Source organism: Rhagoletis pomonella, unplaced genomic scaffold (assembly GCF_013731165.1).
Source record: "Rhagoletis pomonella isolate Grant_MI unplaced genomic scaffold, Rhpom_1.0 Rhpom_scaffold_00003, whole genome shotgun sequence".
NCBI lineage: Eukaryota > Metazoa > Arthropoda > Insecta > Diptera > Tephritidae > Rhagoletis > Rhagoletis pomonella.
In genome coordinates this window covers 80,709,024-80,730,813 of record NW_023458557.1, presented here as the reverse complement: position 1 = coordinate 80,730,813, position 21,790 = coordinate 80,709,024, and the positions used below count along the sequence as shown (strand labels likewise).

At 33.7% G+C, this 21,790-nt stretch overlaps 1 protein-coding gene across 1 annotated transcript in view; it reads right to left on the bottom strand.

Moving 5' to 3' along the window:
- LOC118736393 overlaps positions 1-21,453 on the bottom strand; it is a 61,774-nt gene extending 40,321 nt beyond the window's left edge. The window contains exon 1 of the mRNA XM_036466487.1: positions 21,418-21,453. Coding sequence (XP_036322380.1) covers positions 21,418-21,453 — 36 coding nt within the window. The remainder of the gene's footprint in view (positions 1-21,417) is intronic.
- Between the last annotated feature and the right edge of the window lie 337 nt (positions 21,454-21,790).

The following is a 21,790-nucleotide window of genomic DNA, read 5'->3' as shown; positions in this document are numbered from 1 at the left end:
AATTCAAAAAATTATTTAAAAATATCAGTACAATGAAGAATAAAAATATGGGTATCAAATAAAAAAAAAAATTGTGTAGAGTTGAAAAAGCCTCAATGTTTTCGTGCATAAGGACGAAAATGTATTGAAAATGTCCTATTAAAATTGTATGCTTTAATATTTTTGAAAATATTCAATACTTATTTATTTTTGGAAAAAAATATACATACATATGTTCAAGAGTAAATAATATACTCCAGACCACATCTTCAAATTATATGCTTTTAACTTTAAAATAATTAAGACGTAATTTTAGTCCCCAAAAGTTTTTTATTTTTATTTATATAATTTTTTATTCATTTGTAATATGTTGTTATTCTACATTGCATTGGTTTAGTAGGTTAAAAAAGAAAAATAATTAAGCGGTAATTTTAAGCTCCTATTTGTCAAAATTTTTTTTAATTTAATTTATTTTTTAAATTTTTTCATTTATTTGTTATATATTGTTATTCTTCATTGCACTGGTTTAGTAGGTTAAAAAACAAACATAAGTAAAAGGTCATTTTCATCCCCTGTTCGTTCGTTTTTTTATTTTAATTCTTTTAATTTTTTCATTCATATGTTATATATTGTTATTCTACATTGCATTAAATTAAAAAATAATTGAATTAATCATATTTTTGAAGTTTCAAAGTCCTATAAAAAAAAACACTGAAGTCTGAGGAAAAACTAAAACTAAAGCAGTGAATTTAGATTTTGTTTTACAAGCTATTTTTATATTTGGTTTATGTCGCACGGTGTTATCTAACAAAAATCCATATTTACACAAATTCAACAAAATTTCAAACTCTTTATTCAGAACTTTTAGAAAATATTTTTGAATAAAGCTCTTACGTGGTTTTTATTAAAAATTAATAAACATTAAATAAAAAGAAGAAAAATATTCAAAAGTGGTCAAATATCGCACTTTAATTATTTTGTGGAACACTGTACATATTTTTAGTCAGTGTGTGCGTTTTGCATGTTTTTATAAGTGGCAGCGAGTGCTATCACTTGCTGCCCAAGGCACTTGAAAGTGTATATTTATGTAGCGAACGCGAGGATTACAGTATGTTTTTTTTTGTGTTGTGTAAAAATGTTTTCAATCGTAGTTGCTTTCGTGATTGTTTTTTACGTTTTCACTTAAAATGATTCGCCACTTAATATGCAAACTCGCGAACTTTATTAAGTGCATTAACCAATTTTTATTTTTATTTTTATTTTTTTTTTGCTTTAAATTTTACTGTGCAGTTATTGCAATATTTACATATCTTTGCTTGCAATTAAAATAATCACACATGTGAGTTCAATTGTGCGGCGCTGAAAGGGTCAAGGTATACATACATATTTAATGGAGGCCTTTTATGGCTATTTATATTTGAATATTTATGCAGCGCGAAGTGGTTGTAAAAGTTGGGTAGTTCAAGGCTTCACAACGTATAAACTAAGAATGGTTTGTGAACATCTTATTATTAGGTTCAGATAGAAATTGAATCGATTCGATAAACTTCTTAATTGAGTTACCAAAATATTTTCATTTGTTTCTAATTTTTCGTTACCATAACCAAAACCATATAAATCCAACTCTCAAACTGTACAACAAAATTTTGAGAACAGCAACGAATTTTCAACAAAATTTGAATTTTTTTGAAACTTTCAGAAAACTTTTGGGTATGCAGTTTTATAGCCCATACAATTTTGGGTATAATGAAGTGAAAATTTCAAGCAGCTGAAAAAAAAATACAATTAGAGACAATGTCGTCTACAGACGAATCGTTCGTGCGGCCTACCGTTTGAGATACATAATAAGGCTTTTAATTTGAAAAACTTGTAGGTTGGTGCGGTCTAATGTACATACTGTAATATGTAACATACGGATAAAATTATAGCATAATTTGTTAATGTTTCGCCAGAGCGAACACCAACTGTTGATTAGAATATACATACATATATAGGTATATAAAAAACAAGTGATAACATTTCATTTCATTTAGCTAATTTAATATTTTGAAGTAAATGTTTGCATCCCTTCAGTTTTTCTTTAACTTTCGCCTTTACACTCCTTTTTTTCCAGGCGCAGTCATGCCCAGCTGCACACTCAGTAAGTACAACTATCTAAGGACTACTTCTCGAAATACTTTTCGTATAGTTATACGAAGTTTCTGCATACATATCTCTCACATCTCTCTGCACCTTAACCTTTTCACTGCTTTGCATATCAAAACTTTTCAAAATCAATGTTTTCACTTTACTCGTAAACTCTTTGCGCATAAACTTTACTTAAAAACTAGCAACAGCAGCAGCGCCCATATGTACATTACATAGTTGTTAAGTAAGTACTATATGTATGTACTTAGTTTGGGGTGCACAAACACACAATTTTTGAAACTATATACATACGTACATATTGGCTATTTAACTAAAAGCAATTCATGTAAAAGTTGTAACTTTTAATATATTTTATCTGCGCTATATTTACTTTGAATGCAGTTAAGTTAAGCAAAATTTAATAATGCAAAAGCTTTAAGCACATAGGCGGAAATTTATAAACATATACGTAAATACATAAAAATATACATGTCCACAATTACATTCATTTGAGCATATGTATGTATGTATGTCGTATTTGTATGTAAGATATTAAAGTAGTATTGCAAATAAAAAACCAACGCCGCATGCATATTCAGTGAGTGACAGAATTAAAATTACATATTTTAAATGAGAGATTATGAGCAGTGTGTGTACGTTTTTGAACATATTTACATACATATATGCATTTCTGTTTGACTATTATCATTTGGATTATGAGATTGTAAATTTAGCAGTGCATTATTAGTGCATAATTTAAAATGGTGTTTAATTATCGAAATTACAAGCACAAACCATCGCCTGCCTTTGAAGTTAAAAACATAATTAAAGACTTCGCTACAGTAGAAATAACAGCGGGCTGGTTAGGGGTTCAATAACGCTGTCATCAGTAAATATTCGTACGTCAATAGCAATTTTTTGAGTGAATTTTATAAAAATATAACCTTTTATTATTGCGTATACATTAGGGTGGTCCTTAAACAATGTCAAAATCAAGACACAACCCTCTATTTTACTCTACGTACAAAATAAAGATATCCACGAAAACTTAATAATAAAAAAAAAAAAAAAATCTCAGGGTTGCTAAAAGGGTTGGGAAAAAATAACTTTGTCTTTAAACCTCACAAATTTAACAAAACATTGGCTTTGTTTAGCTTTAATGCAGCGCTTTAATGAATTTATATGAATAAGTTTTAATAATATGTCAAATTTATTAAATTTGAAGTCAACATTTTGTTGCTAGGAGATGCGCGATGGAGATAATTAAAACTGTGCCAAGTTCCATTTCGCAATATAATGTTTCCGATTTTTTATAATGTACAAAAAGCAGGAGAATACATAAATACAAAAGTAAGTTCTTTATATAAGTGTACAATGCTATTGTCAGACAAATAAGGCGTACACTCGCGTCTAAATATGTACAGTACACTCACGCACCACAACTGTATGTGACTGGCTAAGCATGCGGCCTTGTAAGCCTAACCGCGAACAAATTGCTCTTGCCCAGCAAGTAAACAAAAATGTAGTACGACAACAGCGAGTGTAAATGAATGCAACAAAACAGCAACACAAACACAAATAAAACACAGTGCGAGTACGTGGCGAGTGGCGATTATCCTGGTTTGTAGGCTACGCGTAGGCATATTATCCTAGTTTCTGTGTAGAGTAGTTTTCGAGGACTCGCGCTTATATTATACAGACATACATATGTGCTTATGTATGTGAATTCACGTACGCCCACAACCACGCTACGTCAAATTAGACAGAACAATTATATTGCCTTTGTGGTGAAAAGCACTAAATTCTGGTTGTTAACGGCAACGAAATGCAGTTAAATGGAGGCAATAACATATGTACGTGTGTGTGTGGGTTTCAAATGAGTTCCGCATGCACAAGCATGTGCATACATATTTGGGCTTACGATTGGAAAAGTAAGCAAAAACATATATGAAATTTTAAACGGAATTTGTTGTTATAGAGACATTGCATTAAATTGACGCTTATGCGTGACGAGATATCGACAGCTCATTGCGCAAGCGAACAAGCGATGAGCAGACTGCAATTTAAGGTTATTATTATCAAGAAGGGATGCAGGAAAGGCGTGCACATATTTGATGGGTAGTTAAAATTGCGAATACATACATATCTCTTTTGATAGCAACGGACATTGCAATTGTAATTGTAGTTGAAATAAATGTTTTGCGCTTAGCGGTGCATTAAGCAAGAAATGCTACATACAAGTGGGCAAATGAGGAGTGTGGCAAAATTGTCCCGCAGTTAAATAAACTATCACTTGAGTGTAATGGTAAAACATGAGTTGTAGAGTTGTAATACTTTTCTTTAAAGAAAGTAGAAAAAGGGGTAGAAAACCAACTACTGCTGAAGGAGGACTAGGTATGACCCTATATAAGGATTTTAAACATTTTCTTATTACGTGACGGAGCACCATAGTTAATTTCAATAAATTCATTAAAATACATTGAGACGATATGAAATATTTGTGGAACCAAAATTTCACCCGAAAATTTCATCAATCAAAAGTTGGCCTTAGTGACGGGTCATTAGAATTGGAAGAACATTTGGCACCGTTGAATCACTAATGGCGAATAGAAAATTGGAAGTATCTGAAAATATGCATTTCAGAATTCTTCTCGTTAAAAAAAAAAAATATATATATATATATATTTGGACAATGCAACTCAAAAGAAAATTTAAATTCAATTTCTTTGGAGGTTTCTTTTTAAATCAGGATATTTATTTTTCGAGCAATCTGTGCTTAGTATTTGTTGTAAAAATTAAAAATTTTCGACGAAAAAACTAGCTATATGTCTCATCAATTTAAGGACATATCGACGGTACTTTGGTAAAACCGATACGAAGCTAAAGCTAAAGTACCGTCGATATACTAGTATTTTCAGACTCAGGAGAGAAGAAGGCTCAAAAATCCTATACACATTTCAGGCTAAGTTGAAATATTAATCATAAGAAAAAACCTGCTGTCTGAATAGCTAACTTTAAAGAAAAATAGCAATAACACAAACGACAATAACGCAAACTTTGCTATATTTCCCTTTTAAATGGGAAACAATACCGAAATTTGAGTTTTGCCTTACTTCCAACAAAGGTTGGCACTTTCAAAATTGTATACTTACAAATCCGTCCATTTAACTTGTTAATGTTCTAATTTTTGTCAAATGTTGCTTTATTACTCAATAGTAAAGTTTAAAAGTTGGTCTTATTGCTCAACGAGAAATGAAATAAAGCAAATTTGTGTTATTGCACATTCAATTGGGAAATAACACAAAATTTGCGTTATTACCGTTTGTGTTGTTGCACCCTCCGCAAATCGAACGTATTAAGTATGTGCAATTGTGGGTAATTTCGCTGGCTAACTTCGTGCGCTATGGATGCACATCGATGAGTGGGTAAGTGGATTGTACGCTTTTGCGGTCGTTTCACTGCACAAAATTGTATGTATAAAATCTTATAATATTACATACATATGTATTAGTGTCCGACCGAAGGTTCGGTTAAAAAACGTAGCTTTACTGAATTTCGCCCATAGTTTCGCGAATATATTCATTCTTTTGTGTGCAAAATTTACTGTCGCACACTGTGTTATTTACGAAACGTCAAACTTAATTTTAATATTCGGCTTCGGCTTCGGAGTTCGGCAGAATATTGAATAGTACCTACTATTCAGCTTCGCCTTCGGCTTCGGCCGAAATTCCAGCTTCGGTCGGACACTAATATGTAAGTATGTATGTATGTACGTGTGGTCATGGCGTATACGCAACTACTTATAAAACGCCAACAAGCAGAGCCACGCTGGCGTATGAGTAATGTCATACAATTTGCTTGCAATATTTATAAAAAAACTCAAACTTTAAACTAACTAAACGCATTCAGCAGGCTTGTATGCATGTATGTATGTGTGTAAATGTCTTTTCTTTTTTTTTTTTTTTGTGGAATATTTTATGCTTGCTTAAAACTGTAATCTCTATGTAAATACATATGCTTAAAAAGATATAGAAATTCAAGTGAGTTACCTATGAAAGAAGTTTTGTTTGGCGTATACATATTGTTGTTTGGTTTTTGTATAAAGTATTTATTTGCAAATTATTTCAGTTGTGTACGAATATGTTCGGGGTGTTGTAGTAGCCCAACAAACGATAGGTAGATAGTATGTTTGTAGTATATTGTTGTCCAAATAAATGTAGATAGAAACGCACATATTTGTGATTGTTTAGAAACAAAACAAAACAAAAAAAAAAAAAGAAGAAAGAATAAAACGGAAAGCGTTAGAAAAGTTGCACAATATAGTGGCATAGCAAATGTTGTTCGTATGTGTGTGTGTTTCTTTCCCGTTTCTCGCTTTTCATTTAATTTTTTATTATTTACTTTTAATGCATTCACGCTATGAGCATTTTGTGTAGTGTTGGATATTTTCAGCGTACGTTGTTGTTGTTATTGCTTTATTGTCATGCAAATGCCATGCAATGCCATGCCCCATGCAATTTTGTGCGCAAGGTGGTGCGTGTGGGGGCGGGGCGGGATGGGGTCGCACTCGCACTCGCACTCGCACTCGCACCCGCACCAACCAATTGCTCTGTCTATTTGACATCACTTCGGCTTCGGTTGTCGTGTTGTTGGATGGCAGCAGCGCGCCCGCGGATGTGCGATTATTTGCTAACTGGCGCGCAAATATTATTCTTTGCATACTATTTATTTACGTTTTTTTTTGTTTTCAAAAGTTTTCTGCTTAGAGTTAGTTATGGTTGATGGGGATGTTGGTTTTGGTTCCGCTTGCGAATTTTCATTTCCATTTTCATTAAAATTTTTTATGTTTACAATTCGGCTTTCGAAATTCGCACAAATGTAAATTCATTTATTTGTATATGTATATACGTACGTTTGTAGACGCATGTAAATCTGCGCAGCCTGTATGTTGCCATTTAACTTTTTGGTTTCGAAAAGTGCAACTTAAACGACCGGAAAATTAAATTAAATCGCGCAGCACTAAAAGAAAAGTGGCTGTAGAAATACTGGCAGTCTCTGGTGTGCGAATGAAGTTTGAAAGCGAGAATTGCGAAAAATTAAATGGCAATTTAAAGATTGAATTAATTGTAAAAGACAATAAAAAGTTGCATTCAATAAATGAAAGTAGGCAATGCAAATGCGCGAGCGGTGGAGCAGTAAAATGAAAATAATAAATTGCTTGAAGTACCCATGTAGTGGAAAACAAAATAAGATTCTAAAAAATTATATATGTAGTCAAAAGACCGTAGCAACTGTTTTTTTTTTTTGGTTATTTGAAACATCAATCAAGCAACTAATAATTTTGGACGACGACTAGATGCACCTTGGACTGACCTTTTTCGGTGCTAATGGCTAAAAAGGTTCGAGCGAATCCGTTCGCTCGATTTCAATGAAACATACACCGATTTAAAGGATATAACTTCCTCTAATCCAGAAATGTTAATCCCGATACATAAGGGTCGTGGCATCTGACATATCGACTAAAATGTGAAAACCACTATATCTCTAAAACCAATTATGCTGGGGAACTGCAACTTAGCACGGATGCTTAGATGGAAAATACCCTACTTACGGTGAAAAATGGTAGGTACTGGAAAAGTGGGTGTGGCCCCGCCCACACAAACTGAAATTCTCATATCGCTTATCTCTGGAACCACTTATTATAAGGTAATGAAATTTTATAGACCTACATTTATACACATACAGAATCGCAAGAATCATTCGTTTGGGAATCATTTTCTCCCAGATTTTAAAATCGCATTAAATGATTGCTGCTTGGTGCAAAAGTTTTTAGAAGGATCTGTGTGTTTGTCTTCCGATAGGTGGCGCAGGGATTGAGAGCTATCCTAAAAAATCATATTTATGATCAGATTTGTTTCACTTTTAGAACACATATTAGTAACATAATAATTTGGTAGCCCAATGGTGTGTTGAAAAAATATTGGGCTCTGGCCCAGTCTTGATAAAAACCCCATGTGGAACCGCCGTTAGGGAAGGAAATATTATCTTTTGTTGTAAACCTTCAAGTTACTTTCTCAACCGTTAACGATTCTGATGAAAAAAGGAAGAGTTTATGTAGATGTGCGCAATTTAGTTTTTAACCTCCAAGAGGCTCTCAGACCAATATACTGTTTGACATTTTAGTCAGAGATCAACATCTCATCTATACATATTAATACATACATATGCATATTTTTTATAAATTAAAATCGAAGTTCCTTTTTCGGTCTATTTTCAAAAGCTACTGAAGAAATTTGGAGGAGACTTGGTTGAATTAGCATAAAGCAAACCATTATTAACTTTCGTAATTCGATTTTAAGTTTTTCTGTGAATTCGCTATAAATTATACTGGTGTAATTCAAAATGGTAATTCGCATAAAGGAGTTAGTATTGGTGACAGGTAAAATTCAAATGTGTATGAAAAAAGATGTCGAATTTCGACAACTGGGCGATACTAGTGGAGAAAGGATTTTACTAATAGTTTCCTCTAAGATAAACTACGTGTCACGTGCGGTACCTGGTTACAAATTTATCTTTTTGTTATTTAATTTTATTTGCGAAATATTAAAAAAAAATCAGCAAACTTTCGTAAAATTTCCAGTCTTTTGAAGAGAAACTTCTTTGGCGGCGGTTGGTTGGTTGCGAGTAAATTGGCAAATTCAACGGAAACTGCACACGGAAATGGTTGGGGCTGAAACAAGCGCTTCTTGACTGTATGCACAAGGTATTTATTTAACAAAAACTTGCCCTTAAATTTCTAAAGAATAACTCTTAGAAAAAGACCAATACAAGAATGAAAGGAAAGGTGAGTACGTACGTAGATAAAGAAAAGGATAAAGGCATAGGTAAAAATAAAAAACAAAAGCAAAGATGCGTAAAGATAAAGGCAAAAATGAAGATCAATGTAAATTTAAACACTTTACTTAATTCTATAAGGGCAAAGATGAAGGAGAATATGTAGATGAAGAAAATGATAAACGTAAAATGAAAATCAAAAATAAATATAAAGAAAAAGATGAGGATGAGGATACCAATAAAAGTAAAGATGAAGATAGATGAAGAAAAATTAAAATAAGGGTAATTATAAAGAAAAGGATAGACACAGAGACTCAATCGGGGAACTATTTTGGGATTTTAGAGATTTTCCAGGGACTAGAGACTTATCGATATAGCAATCGATATTTTTATCGATATTTTTATCCATATTTTTATTGGTTTTATTATCGATATTTTTATCGATTTCGGTATCAATCGATTTTGTTATCGAATTTGTTGTCCACATTTTTGCCGATTTAGTTATCGATATTTTTATCGATTCACTACCGATATTTTTATCGAAGTTATTGGTTTTGTTATCGATATTTTTAGCGGTTTTGTTATCGATATTTTAATGGATGTTGCTATAGCTTTCGTTGTGTGATTAGAACGAACAGGGGGATAGAAGAAAGACAAAAACAAGTAGCGCTGTCTTCGGCTATGCCGAAGGCTTCATACCTTTCATGAACATCTGAAAACTTTACTTTAACAGATTACTGTATTTGAAAAATTTTATATATTCACAGCATACATAGATAGAGGAGATACATACATATATAAAAAATCATATATAAACAATCAGAGGTATGGAAGATATACCTTATATAGCACTACTCTAAGTGATTTTCACTGCTGTGTGATCGGTATGTTTAGCTTCCTACATTAAGGAGATATGTATATCGCAAAAACTGGTATAGGAACAATCAGTGGCATAAGAGATAAAGCTTATACAGCATAGATTTTGACGATTTTCTCAGTAGACTTTGTATTATAATTTATACAATAGTTTACGAAATTAATCGGTTTTAGCTGCCCAAATAAATTAGTTTTGCATTAAAATCCCATATCTGAACAATCAGTTGTATGGAGGCAATATATAAGTTATAGTGACCCGATCTTTGTTAATTTCACTGTAAAATATCTGTTGATAATGAGTGAAAATAGTGCGAAATATCATGTTTCTAGCTGCATATATGGAGAAGTTAATAAACAAAGAATCTCATATCTGAACAATCATGTTGTATGGGAGCTAAATGCAAAAGTGACCCAATCTTTGTTATTTTCACTGTAAGAATTCTGTTGATAATAGTTGGAAGTATTGCAAAATTCCATGTTCCTAGCTGTATAAATCGAGGAGTTATAACGAAAATTGTCATAACTGAACAATCAGTTGAATGGGAGATATACGTTATAGTGATCCGATCTTTATTATTTTCACTGTAAATATTCTGTTAATAATAAGTGAAAATGGTGAGAATTTTCATGTGTAGCTGCATAAATGGCGAAGTTATGGCAAAAAGTCTCATATCTGAACAATCAGTTGTTTGGAGGCTATAGGTTACAGCGACCCGATCTTCGCTATTTTAATTGAAAGTATTCTTTTGATAATGAGTGACAACAGTGCAAAATTTCATGTTACTAGCTCCTTAAATGGAGGAGTTATAATGAAAAATCTTATATCTGAACAATTAGTTGTATGGGAGCTATATGTTATAGTGGTCCGATTCTTCCGGATTCTTCCAACAAATGATTAATACACTATAAAAATACACCCATCTACCAAATTTCTTCCGGATATCTCGAAAACTGAGAGACTAGATTGCATACAAACAGACGGACAGACAGACAAACAAACGGACAGACAGACGGACAGACGGACATGGCTAAATCGACTCAGCTCGACGTTCTGATCATTTGAGTACACATTTTAATGCGTCTATATTTTCTTATTCTGGTATTTACAAACATCGGACCAAAGTTATAATACCATTTCATGCTCATGAAAGGTATAAATATAAGCAAAAGCAGGTGTACATTAGAGGGCTGCATGAATTCATTCAAACTTCTAGCCAAACAGAGTACAGTAGATTTGAATATTTTACTTCACATGCAAAACACTCAGCGTTTGGAATTTTGTAAGTTATAAATATACATTTTGTTTTATATTTTCTGCTTTCAGATGGAAGAATGTGAATGAATGAATGGAAAACATTCGAATCAAACTCATTTCGGTAAAAGTTTTTTTTCTACAAACAACTTTTTTTCGTATGTAATAGGAGCGCAGCAATACATACATACATATATTAGGGGTATTCTCGAAGTCTTGCACGATGCACGGATTGCACGAAATGCAAAAATACTATTCCAAATTTCGAAGAGTACGAGAGCACCCCATTGCAAAGAGGAAGCATGCATGGGTAGCAAGCAGCGAACTTATGTATCAAATACAATAACAAGAGACAGCAAAAAAAACATGAAGTGAGCGAGATGAGAGGAATGAGAGAAATATGCAGCAATTCCAACAACAAAACAACTAGCACAGGGTCACATTTATCTTGCTATGCTATTTTGCAAAATATATACATGGGTTTCGACGTTGCATATTTTGCAGCGACAGGAAATGTTGTTTCCCATGTATTTTGTTGTTGTGTGTTTGCAAGTTATGCAATCCATGCAATCTGTGCTACGTGCGATGGCTTTGCAAGATTTTGAGAATACTCCTATTGTATGTTTGTACATATGTGCATAGAAAAAATATTTTTGGATAGTCATACAAAAAATTGTAATTTATTTCAATTCAATTATTTTCACTTTGTTTGAATATTGTGATGTCGACACAAATATCAGAACAGCTATTCACTCAAATTCAAAAAAAATGTGAAGCCAAAATCATTTATTCGTTTTGTATATGAATAATTCAAAAGCCGTTTTGAATGCATTCATGCAGCCCTCTAGTGTACATACATTTACAATGCATATTGGTTATGAGACAAAATAGATATGTAACGTCGGTTTCACTTCTCCAGTGTGGCCCAGGCGCACTTCCGTTTTATAATTACATGTTTTGGAAGAGTTTGAGTATGCAGTATAATAAAGGGCAAGTTTGCAGAAGCTAGGAGTTTTGGCATTTTTTTTTTGTAGAAGGTGGTGCTCATTTTCTTCAATATAAAAAATCGCCGGATATACTTCGTATGGGAGCACAACACCGCTAGCAAAAAAAGAAAACAAAAATCAGCTGCTCATTTGCTTCCCTATCAACAAATTGTCGAACATACTAACTTTGTATGATAAAAAAAAAATTGCCAAAAATTAACGGTAAGTCCTACCTACTTAAAACTCCACTTTATCGTACTAAAATTTAACGAAACCTTTGTAAAAAATTTTGTGAAGTAAAAATCTCCAGAAAGATTTCCTACAAATTTGTGATGTTACTATAAGGATGCTGTTTCAGGGCTAATACATAAGTCTAGGATCATTTAAGAAGATGTTAAGGTCTGTTAGCTTTTATGGAAAAAATTAGCAACATTATTTTTTGTTCCGAATTCGGCTCGCATAAGTATGGTCACCGTACATAAATATATGTAAAATAATAAACTTTTTTTTATGAATAAATAACATGATGAAACTAGGTGCGCTTATAATTTGTGCACGGAATCTATTGTATAATTGGACATGTAATGAGTGAAGGTCTTTTCAGTCAGACCACTTGCTCAATTGGAATTACATAAAATCTTCTCAGAATACGTATGGCTTATTCTTGGTCAGAAAATTTAAACAGGAGGCTGGCTGAAGTGAAGAACATTTTTGTTATAAGATAATGACCTGAATATACGCGGCAAAACCTCTAAGCTGACTTTGGTGAAACAAATTTATTTGCGATCAATAAAAATTATAAGGGGCTTACACAATATGTAAGTGTTTGCTCGAGCTTCTGCTCCGATTTTTGTCGTGCACCTTGATGTTGTTTGAAAAAATTTTAAAAATTTTGGAATGTTTCACCAAAAGTTTTAGCTTTTCAATCAGAAACTTTAGAAAGAATTTTGGTATGCACTTTTGCAACCAATTAAATTTTAGTATAGTGAAGTGCAATTTTCAAATTGGCCCATTGATTTCACTAAACAGTTTACAGAATTAACCTCTACAAAAAAGAATTTTCTAGACAAACTTTGGGTCGTTTAACATGCAAATAATTCCCTTTTTTTAAAGAAGCGTTTTCGAGATTTTTTCGATTAAGAACTGACTATGGATTATTTGGAATTTTTGGAGCTTTGAGTTTATTAATCTAGGGAGATTATTTTTTACGATTGTATGTGATTTAAAAAAAATCAAAAAAAAAACATAGGAATACAAATGCATTTTAAATTTGAGTGAAAATTTAAAATTCAACCACAACCCCTTCAGGGTGTATCAAGGGCTCTAGGGAGTGATGGAGGGGTATAATTCATTTTTTGTAGTCCTGTTTGGTTTTAGCGCCCCAAAACACATAGGAATACACATCCATCTAAACTTTGCATGAAAAATGAAATTCCAATCACGTAAAACGTATGTTCACAAAAGTTAAGATCTGAGATATGCTGAACAGCTTTGTCAAAGAAATGAAAAACTTCCCTTGCAGGCAAAATTAAAAAAAAAAAAATTGTTTGAAGGCGTGTAACTTAAAACAGCGAATGATGCAGTTCGATTCCCCTTATCCGAAATAGGGAGAAACCGTCCTATCAGACCTTTGTTTTGGGGGCTATAACAGTCCAATTTTTTTATCACGCCCGCATACACCATAAGTGCGATCTTGTATCTACCTCCGAAATTGCTCGAGGCAAACGTTGTAGCCGCGGTAAGACTCAAAAGTTCGGGAGGAGTCGTTTCAACTTAAACTAAGAATTTTTACTTTACAAGGACCATAAGTATTTTTGCATTGGCCAACGCAAAAGTTCTTATCACTCGCTATTTACGGTGACAAGGCAATGTACTTCAAATTTTAAAGATTTTCGATAGAACTGGGGAAATCACAAAATCATCCGGAAATATTTTAAAAACAAAAAAACAAAAAATATCTCGAAAAAAAATGTTAGTTTTGTCACAAAAAACCTTCTCACCAAGACCAATTAACATTCAAAAATGGCTTAAAATTTAGGTCGTCAAAATACTTAACAGAAGATCTAATTCTGCATAAAATTTCAGCAACAATGGCGTAAAATATACTGTGAAAAAAAAAATAGCTTAGTAAAGAATTCGTGGATTTTAAAAATAATAGATACCGCACCTCTACGCAAATTGTTTTACAGTTTTTTAGACTCCTATTTAAATCTTAAATGCTAGAAATAAAAATCGTAACCTTTTTACTAAAACCATTGTTATTCTGTGCGCGCTAAGTACATCTAAAAAATTTATTAGAAGAAATGGAAATGGCAAAATAAAAGCAAACAGAAATGAATGGCCAAGACCATTGTAATTTAAAGACATGCAATATTGCTGTGCGCGGGTTGCTCGTAAAAAGTAAACAATGCCTTCCAATGGTGTGAAGACACCAGCTGTGCTGTACCAAGCGAGCTTATAGCCATACACGGCGAAGGCATAAACGAGACACCCAAAAATAAAAAAAAGACATGAAAAATGCAGAATAAATGAAGAGTAAGCAAAAGTTCACTTGACCATGCCGACCGAGTGCCATCGGCGGGTAGACAGAATGCAATTAGACATTGCAACACTGCAACTGGCGTAGAATGTGTGTAATAGGGGGGTAAACGGTGAGCGAGCTAGATAATAGCTTGTTTATGTTTTTTTTTTTTTTTTTTTTATGTGTGCTACAATAAAGGTTGAATGTAGAGCTTAAAATAAAATAAAATAAAATTATTTACGAATTTATTTGGGTTGAAGAAATAAGTAAGGAAATATTGATGGAAGAAACCAAACACAAATTTTAATAAATAAATAAGACCGGCACTGGACATATTACGATGTATTTATGGCCCGAAAAAAGTACTAGTTTGAACACTCACTAGGAGGGTATTTCAAAAAAGTAAAAAATATGTTTTTCGGCACCATGTAAAAAATAATCTTTCACGGTGTAGGAATTGTCTACATCTTTATAATGGTATATCACTTATAGGAATCGGAAATCAAATAAGGAAGTTAGAGAAATAGCCGATTTAGCTGTTTTAACAGGGTGGCTTGACAAATTTTTGATACTCCTGAAATATCCTTAAAGTGAGTGCTCAAAATAGTTTTTTTTTTAATACGGCCTAATGTATGTGCATTAGGATGTATCACTCTCAATACAAAAAAAAAAAAAAATAAAAATCGGAAGTGTTTTTTAATCGGAAGTATAATTTTTTTTTGTATTTTAAGACTTCCCTTAAAGTATTTCGGAAAAATATAAAGATTTACATGAGCTAGACCAATTTAAATATGCCTCCAAAAATCGAGGTTTTTATAAATAAAGTTATTTAATTTTTTTTTTCTAGAAATCACTTCACATGATAGAAGAGTTTAAGCGTAAACGGAAACAAAACAAGTAAGAAAGTCTAAGTTCGGGCGGAGCCGAACATTAAATACCCGGCGCAAGTATTAAATATATGTTTTTTCACCCTTCCGAAACCTTCCGCTAGATGGTAAGCCGAGGTGTATCAATTTTGAGTAAATTAGCGTCCTTCAATTTCGAAATACTGAAGTTTCAAGCATTTCTTAAATTTACCGTTATATGAGAATCGGCCGTTATTTTAGTCCGATTTCAATCATTTTCAACGTTTTGCTTACACGTGGCAAGTACAATAACCATACCGAGTTTGGTACAAATTGGTAGAACGGTTACTGATATACTTATATGTGATCATAAGTGGGCGGTGCCACGCCCATTTTCCAAAATTTTACCATAAACGTATTTCTTGGGAAAGAATTGTTGCAAGCATCAATTTTGAATAAATTAGCTTCAATCGAAGATTTTGTATTTCTCTAAATTACCGTTATATGGGATGTGGGCGTGGTTATTGTCCGATTTTAAAAAGTTTCGGCGGTTTTTTATGCTGTACCAAGGCCAACAACTGTGCCAAGTTTGGAAGAAATTGGTGCAGCGGTTACCAAGATATACACATGTAACCATAAGTGGGCGTGGCTACGCCCATTTTCCAAAAATATATCCAGTAGTTACTAAAATATCGCAGTTTTCGTATTTCTGAAAATTACCGTTATATGGGAAGTAGGCGTGGTTATTGAGCGATTTTAAAAATTTTCGGCCATTTGGTATGTTATGCGAAGGCCAACAACTGTGCCAAGTTTGGAAGAAATTGGTGCAGCGGTTACCAAGATATACACATGTAACCATAAGTGGGCGTGGCTACGCCCATTTTCCAAAAATTTATAATATTCTTATTTTTCGTCTAAAAATTATTGTAAATATCAATTTTGAGTGAATTATCTTCAATAGTTACTAAAATATCGCAGTTTTCGTATTTCTGGAAATTACCGTTATATGGGAAGTGGGCGTGGTTAAAGTCCGATTTCGCCCATTTTCAATACCAACCTACCTTGGATTAAGGGAAACCTACATACCAAATTTCGTTGAGATATCTCAATTTTTGCTCGAGTTATCGTGTACACGGACGGACGGACAGACGGACAGACGGACGGACAGACAGACATGGCTTAATCGATTTCTTTTTTTCATCCTGATCATTTATGTATACATTTGTCTATATCTATCTCGATTCGTTTTGGCTGTTACAAACAACCGTTATGTGAACAAAATTAATATACCCTTGTGCACAAGTGCGCTCGGGTATAAAAATTGACGTTTAGAGGTATTTTCAAATCCGTCCAGTTCACGTATGTAATCCCTACTATTTTCCCGAAATATTTTAGCGGAGGTGTTAAAATATAATGTATTTTATAATTCCGGTGGAAAAAAAATCCGCAACTTTTTTGTGAGGCACACTAATGTCTATATATTACTATCTCATAAAGCTGAACATTTTTAAAAATTTCCCGTTTATATTGATAAGAAGCAAATATTTCGATTTATTAAAAGTAATTTAATTATATAATTTCATTAAATTTCGCTTCGAAACTGATTACTGACCGATTTAGGCTTTCTCTGCACTTTTAGTTCGCATGAAAGATTTTCGAAGTACTCTACCTCACTGCAAATTAAGTAGAATTGAAGAGAGCACATCTCTAATAGAAATCACTTCAACGTCGCTAGCACTTAAGCACATAAATGCATCTCAGATGCTTTTAATAATAGTCGACATGGCGTAGCTACGGGAATGTACATTTTAACGAATGCCACGGCGTATACGCAACTATAAAAAGCAATAAAATGGAACGATCGTTCCCTATCCTATCAAATATATTTATACTACAGTATACATAGGTACAAACATATGTACATACTATACATGTATAAGTATTACATTTAGTAACCATCAAACCTGCACAAAGGATTGTCATAAATGTTGACTAAAAGGTGTTAAATTGCGGCGTCGCACGCAAAAGGCAACAATAACTAAAACTAAATAAAAAGGTACAATGACGAAAGGCATGCAGTCGCAGCAAAACAAACGCAAACGAAGTGCAGTGCACAAAAAGCGTACTAAAACGAAATTAAGTGCAACTCAAAACCACTCATAGTTGAAAGCAGGGCAGACGCCAGCGTCCAAAACGCGCTTCAGTCCGTAGCACATAGCCAATGTGCTTGACAAAAACAAAAGAAAAATGTATATTTGAAACTGTGTTGCACACTCAATGCGCCCAAAATGGCTAGCAGACGACGTGAAAGTAATGCAAAAACGAAATGAATATGAAACAAAAACAACAAAAATGCTCGACAAGTAAGTAAGCACACTCGCCGAGAAACAAAAGCTAGAAACTGAAAGTGTACTTGTGAGCCGTTATGGCGACAGAAATAGCAATAACTATAGTCATATAGTCGTAGTTGGCAGCAAAAGGATCTGCCACAAATTTGAGGTAGCCAACAAAAGCAGCACTTTACAGAAGTACGCAAGTGCCACAGCAGCAGCAAGGCGGCGCAAACCTGGGCACTTCAAGCAAGAAATAACGAAATATTATACATATGTAGGTTCGTATAGGAAAGAGTGGGAGCACACGGCACGCTTGGTCGTTTACTGAAATTCAATCGGTGGCCGAAATTGTAATCAAAACTGTTACCAAAACTACAGCGTAACTTACATATGTAAGTCGACAGCAAGTAAGTGGTGTAATTGAGAATGGAAGTACATATACATATGTACATGTATATTAGGGAGCCTATCGAAAAAGCTTTTTTTTTTGCAAATTTCAAGACCCTACCCTTAATTTTATTCGTTTTTATGAGAAACATTATTTCCTATTTTTATAGATTTTTTAAAGGTCATTTAGAGGTCGCGACCTGTCGATTTAGAACAGAAAATGCGATTTTAAGGATTTATGAGTTTTTGAATTACTATTTTTGATTCCATTTCCCAAAACGAATACGATCTGAGCAGACGATATATAGGCCTTTAAAATGGTATATAAAAATCTATTGTTGCACTAGGCTTGTTGGGCTTTTTTATCGGGTAAACTAAAAAAAGACTCCTATTTTTCAAAATTTTTTTAAATTTTGACCATCGATAATTTCTACAATTTTAAAATATGGAGCACTATTTAAAATTAAATCTATTTTCAAATAAGCTGATACCGCATTTATAGCAATCGCATAAAAATTGTCGAAGTTAGGCGACTTTTTATATTTTATAGGTCCTCCAAAACCCTCGAAAATGCAATGGGGGGCCAATAAAAGATCTTTAATACTAAAAAATGGTTAAATAAACAATTGCAAGACTTCTGAAGAGAACCACAGTTTTGCGATGGAAAAATACTGATTTGCAAGAATTTTATACCGTTTCAACGAAAAGTTATTTTTCCCATATAAAAATACATGGAAAACTTTGAGCACTGTGAGCAATCCCTAAACATTTTTTTTTTTTAAATAAAAGTTAGGGGTATATTTTTTAGATTCAGAATGATCCCAGGGGTGGCCGAATTTAAATTCCGACTTTATTGTTTTTGGAAAACCCTAATGTACATACATACATACATATTTTTCGAATACAAAAATGAGCGCGCGCCAAAGCAGCTGGGTTTGGGATATTTTCGAATCCGAGGACGAAAAGAAAGTCACTAGTTCCATATGTGGTGAAGTTTTGTTTTACAACTGCTCCACATATTCTCTGAAATTCGTAAAAAAAAAATAAACGCAAAATGGGACGTAGGTATTACTTTAGCCATTGTCTCTAAAATATTACGCAATAAAATTTCAATAATTAGCGCACTTTTAGCCGAAGTTTGCCACAATGAAAATCTAAACGATAGACCTAATAAATCTAAGAAGAAACGGCTGGAATATTATGCAGTCGTCGTTACACACGAACGCCAAAAAGGAAAATTAAAAATGCAAAAAAAAACTTGAGCTTAAAATATTCGATTAACCGAAAATAAACGGCTAACTGAATAATCTAATGTAAACGACTAATCGAATAGTTGACAGCTTTCGATTAAACGAATATTGCTAACCGAAAGTGTAGTGGAAAGAGTTCGTACTCTTCAAAAAGAGGTTATACATTTAAAATTAATTGAATTTTTGCCATCATATTTCTATTAAATCCACCTTGTTAAATTTCAGAACTTTAGCAAATATACTCCTTCCTATCAACACAATTCTGGACAGATATTGAATAGGGTCTTCAAAGTTCCGTCCGCCCCGGTGAGTTATAGCTATTGCAGCAAGTAATGTACTTCAGCCCAAATTGAAACGAAACTCCAAGGATGTGGCAGACTCTACAGGATAAATACTACTTACAACTACAATAAACTTCGTGCCAGAAAGTGTGGCCAATAAATTAACTCATAGACAACCACAAAATAATTCGTGGTATAGGTTGAATTAAGTTCATATGAATGCCATGTCATTGCTGTGCATGTTGCGGTGACCCGTCGTAGAAGTAACGGTGTCTAAGAGAGGACATTTTTCTGCCTTAACGTACATAAATTCGGTCTTAAAGAAATTAGCGGAGAGCATGTAAAAGAGGCAGAGGTGTTCTCACTGAGCTTTATGGTAATTTCTGATACCAAATGCAGATAAGAAAGTTAAAAAAAATGCTTGGCTAAGTTTAATCCAAAATTAATTTTTTATACTAGAGAATGCTTTATAAATGCAGTTCAACTTGGCCGACAAAGGAAAAGCCAATTTTTTCCATAAAGAATACTCCTCCACAGTGAAGTGTTTGCACTCCGAATTTGCAAAAAAAATGCCGTGTGATATGCGTTTTTTTTTTTTATTAAAAACGAACTCCCTCCATACTTATACATATGAACTTATTTTTAACTGAGAATTCAGCTGCAGGTATTCATTGCAAGCTTAATTTTTAATAAAAATAAACAATTTAAAATCAGCATCATAATTATTCACGCCCGACCCGTCAAAGGTTTTATCGATAAATGAAGAAAAAGAAAACAATGAGTGAAGTATATAATGCGGAAGAGGTGAATGAATGCATACAAAAGTGGGCGAAAACGATGATGAAACAATATTAACAACAATAAAAGTGCTTGAATGCCAGGGTGTTACAATAATTGCATGAAACCAACAAAAAATCGCATGAAAATCAATTGAAATGAAAGAAGGCAAACACCTTGACTGAACATTCTCATTTGTACAGGGCGTGCAACGATGAATGGCACAGTGACGTTTAATGTACAATGCAATGCAATGCAATGACGAACAACAATAACAACAAACGCACAAACGAGTGTATCAAATAATGAGGGAAGAAAAGAAAATGAAACGATCAAACGAACCAACGAACAAGGAAATGAAACAACCAACCAACAAAGAAACATACAAACGAACGAACAAACAAACGAACGAACAATTAAATGAACGACAAACAAATATTTGCTACAACGAAGTAAATTTACCAGAAGAAGGAAGTGAATAGAGTGGCCAGTGAAAAGTAACACAAAAACAAGAAAGCACATCAACTGTCGCTGACATTCGGCTAGTGCGGTTGCGTTTTCTTGTTTCCCTTTGCCGACGGTTAAACTGCCAGGCAGACAACAAAAAAAAGCTAAAAGAAAGGCTAAAAGCTTTTAAAGAGGGGCATGGCGGCGGTACTTGACAGCCAGTTGGTTAGATGAAGAAGACAGTTGGATGGACAGCCTGTCTGACTGCACAAGCAAGCAACTATAGACCCTTCAACACCGCCCACTCGCACACTCCCTCTTTAAAAAGCAGCGATGACAATGAGTTTGCAGCGCGCGTTTTACTGACTATTTGAATGACTGTTTGAGTGACCGCTGCACTGACAGTTTGACCGACGACGACATGTACACTGTCTTCACTTTTTTCTTGTACTGTTCTTTGTACTGTGAGCATTCTATGCTTTCCCCCTTCCTCTCCACCTTCTTCTGGTTAGACCAGCTCACCTGCAGATTGCTGAGTAGCGCCTGGAAGTATGGCATCGCTAGTAGAATACTGGTGCGACTGCCACCATTGGTGGCGCTTGTAGATTTTGGCGCTTCACTGCCGCCACTTTCGTTGGCCTGTTGTACTAATTGCGACTGCTAAGCGATGGCGATAAGTTGAAAGGTACGCGGAAAGAAAAGTTAGAAGAAGAGAAGACAATAAATATGCAATTAGTTTGAGTGAGAATATTTTAATTATTTGTTTTTTTTTATTGTTTCACAAAACAAAATGGAAAACGGCTGAAGGAGAAAAATGTAATTTTTGAAGATGAGCATGAAAATAAGACAACAAATACTTATATCCATGTAGTAGAAAGAAACTGAGTACCGTGCA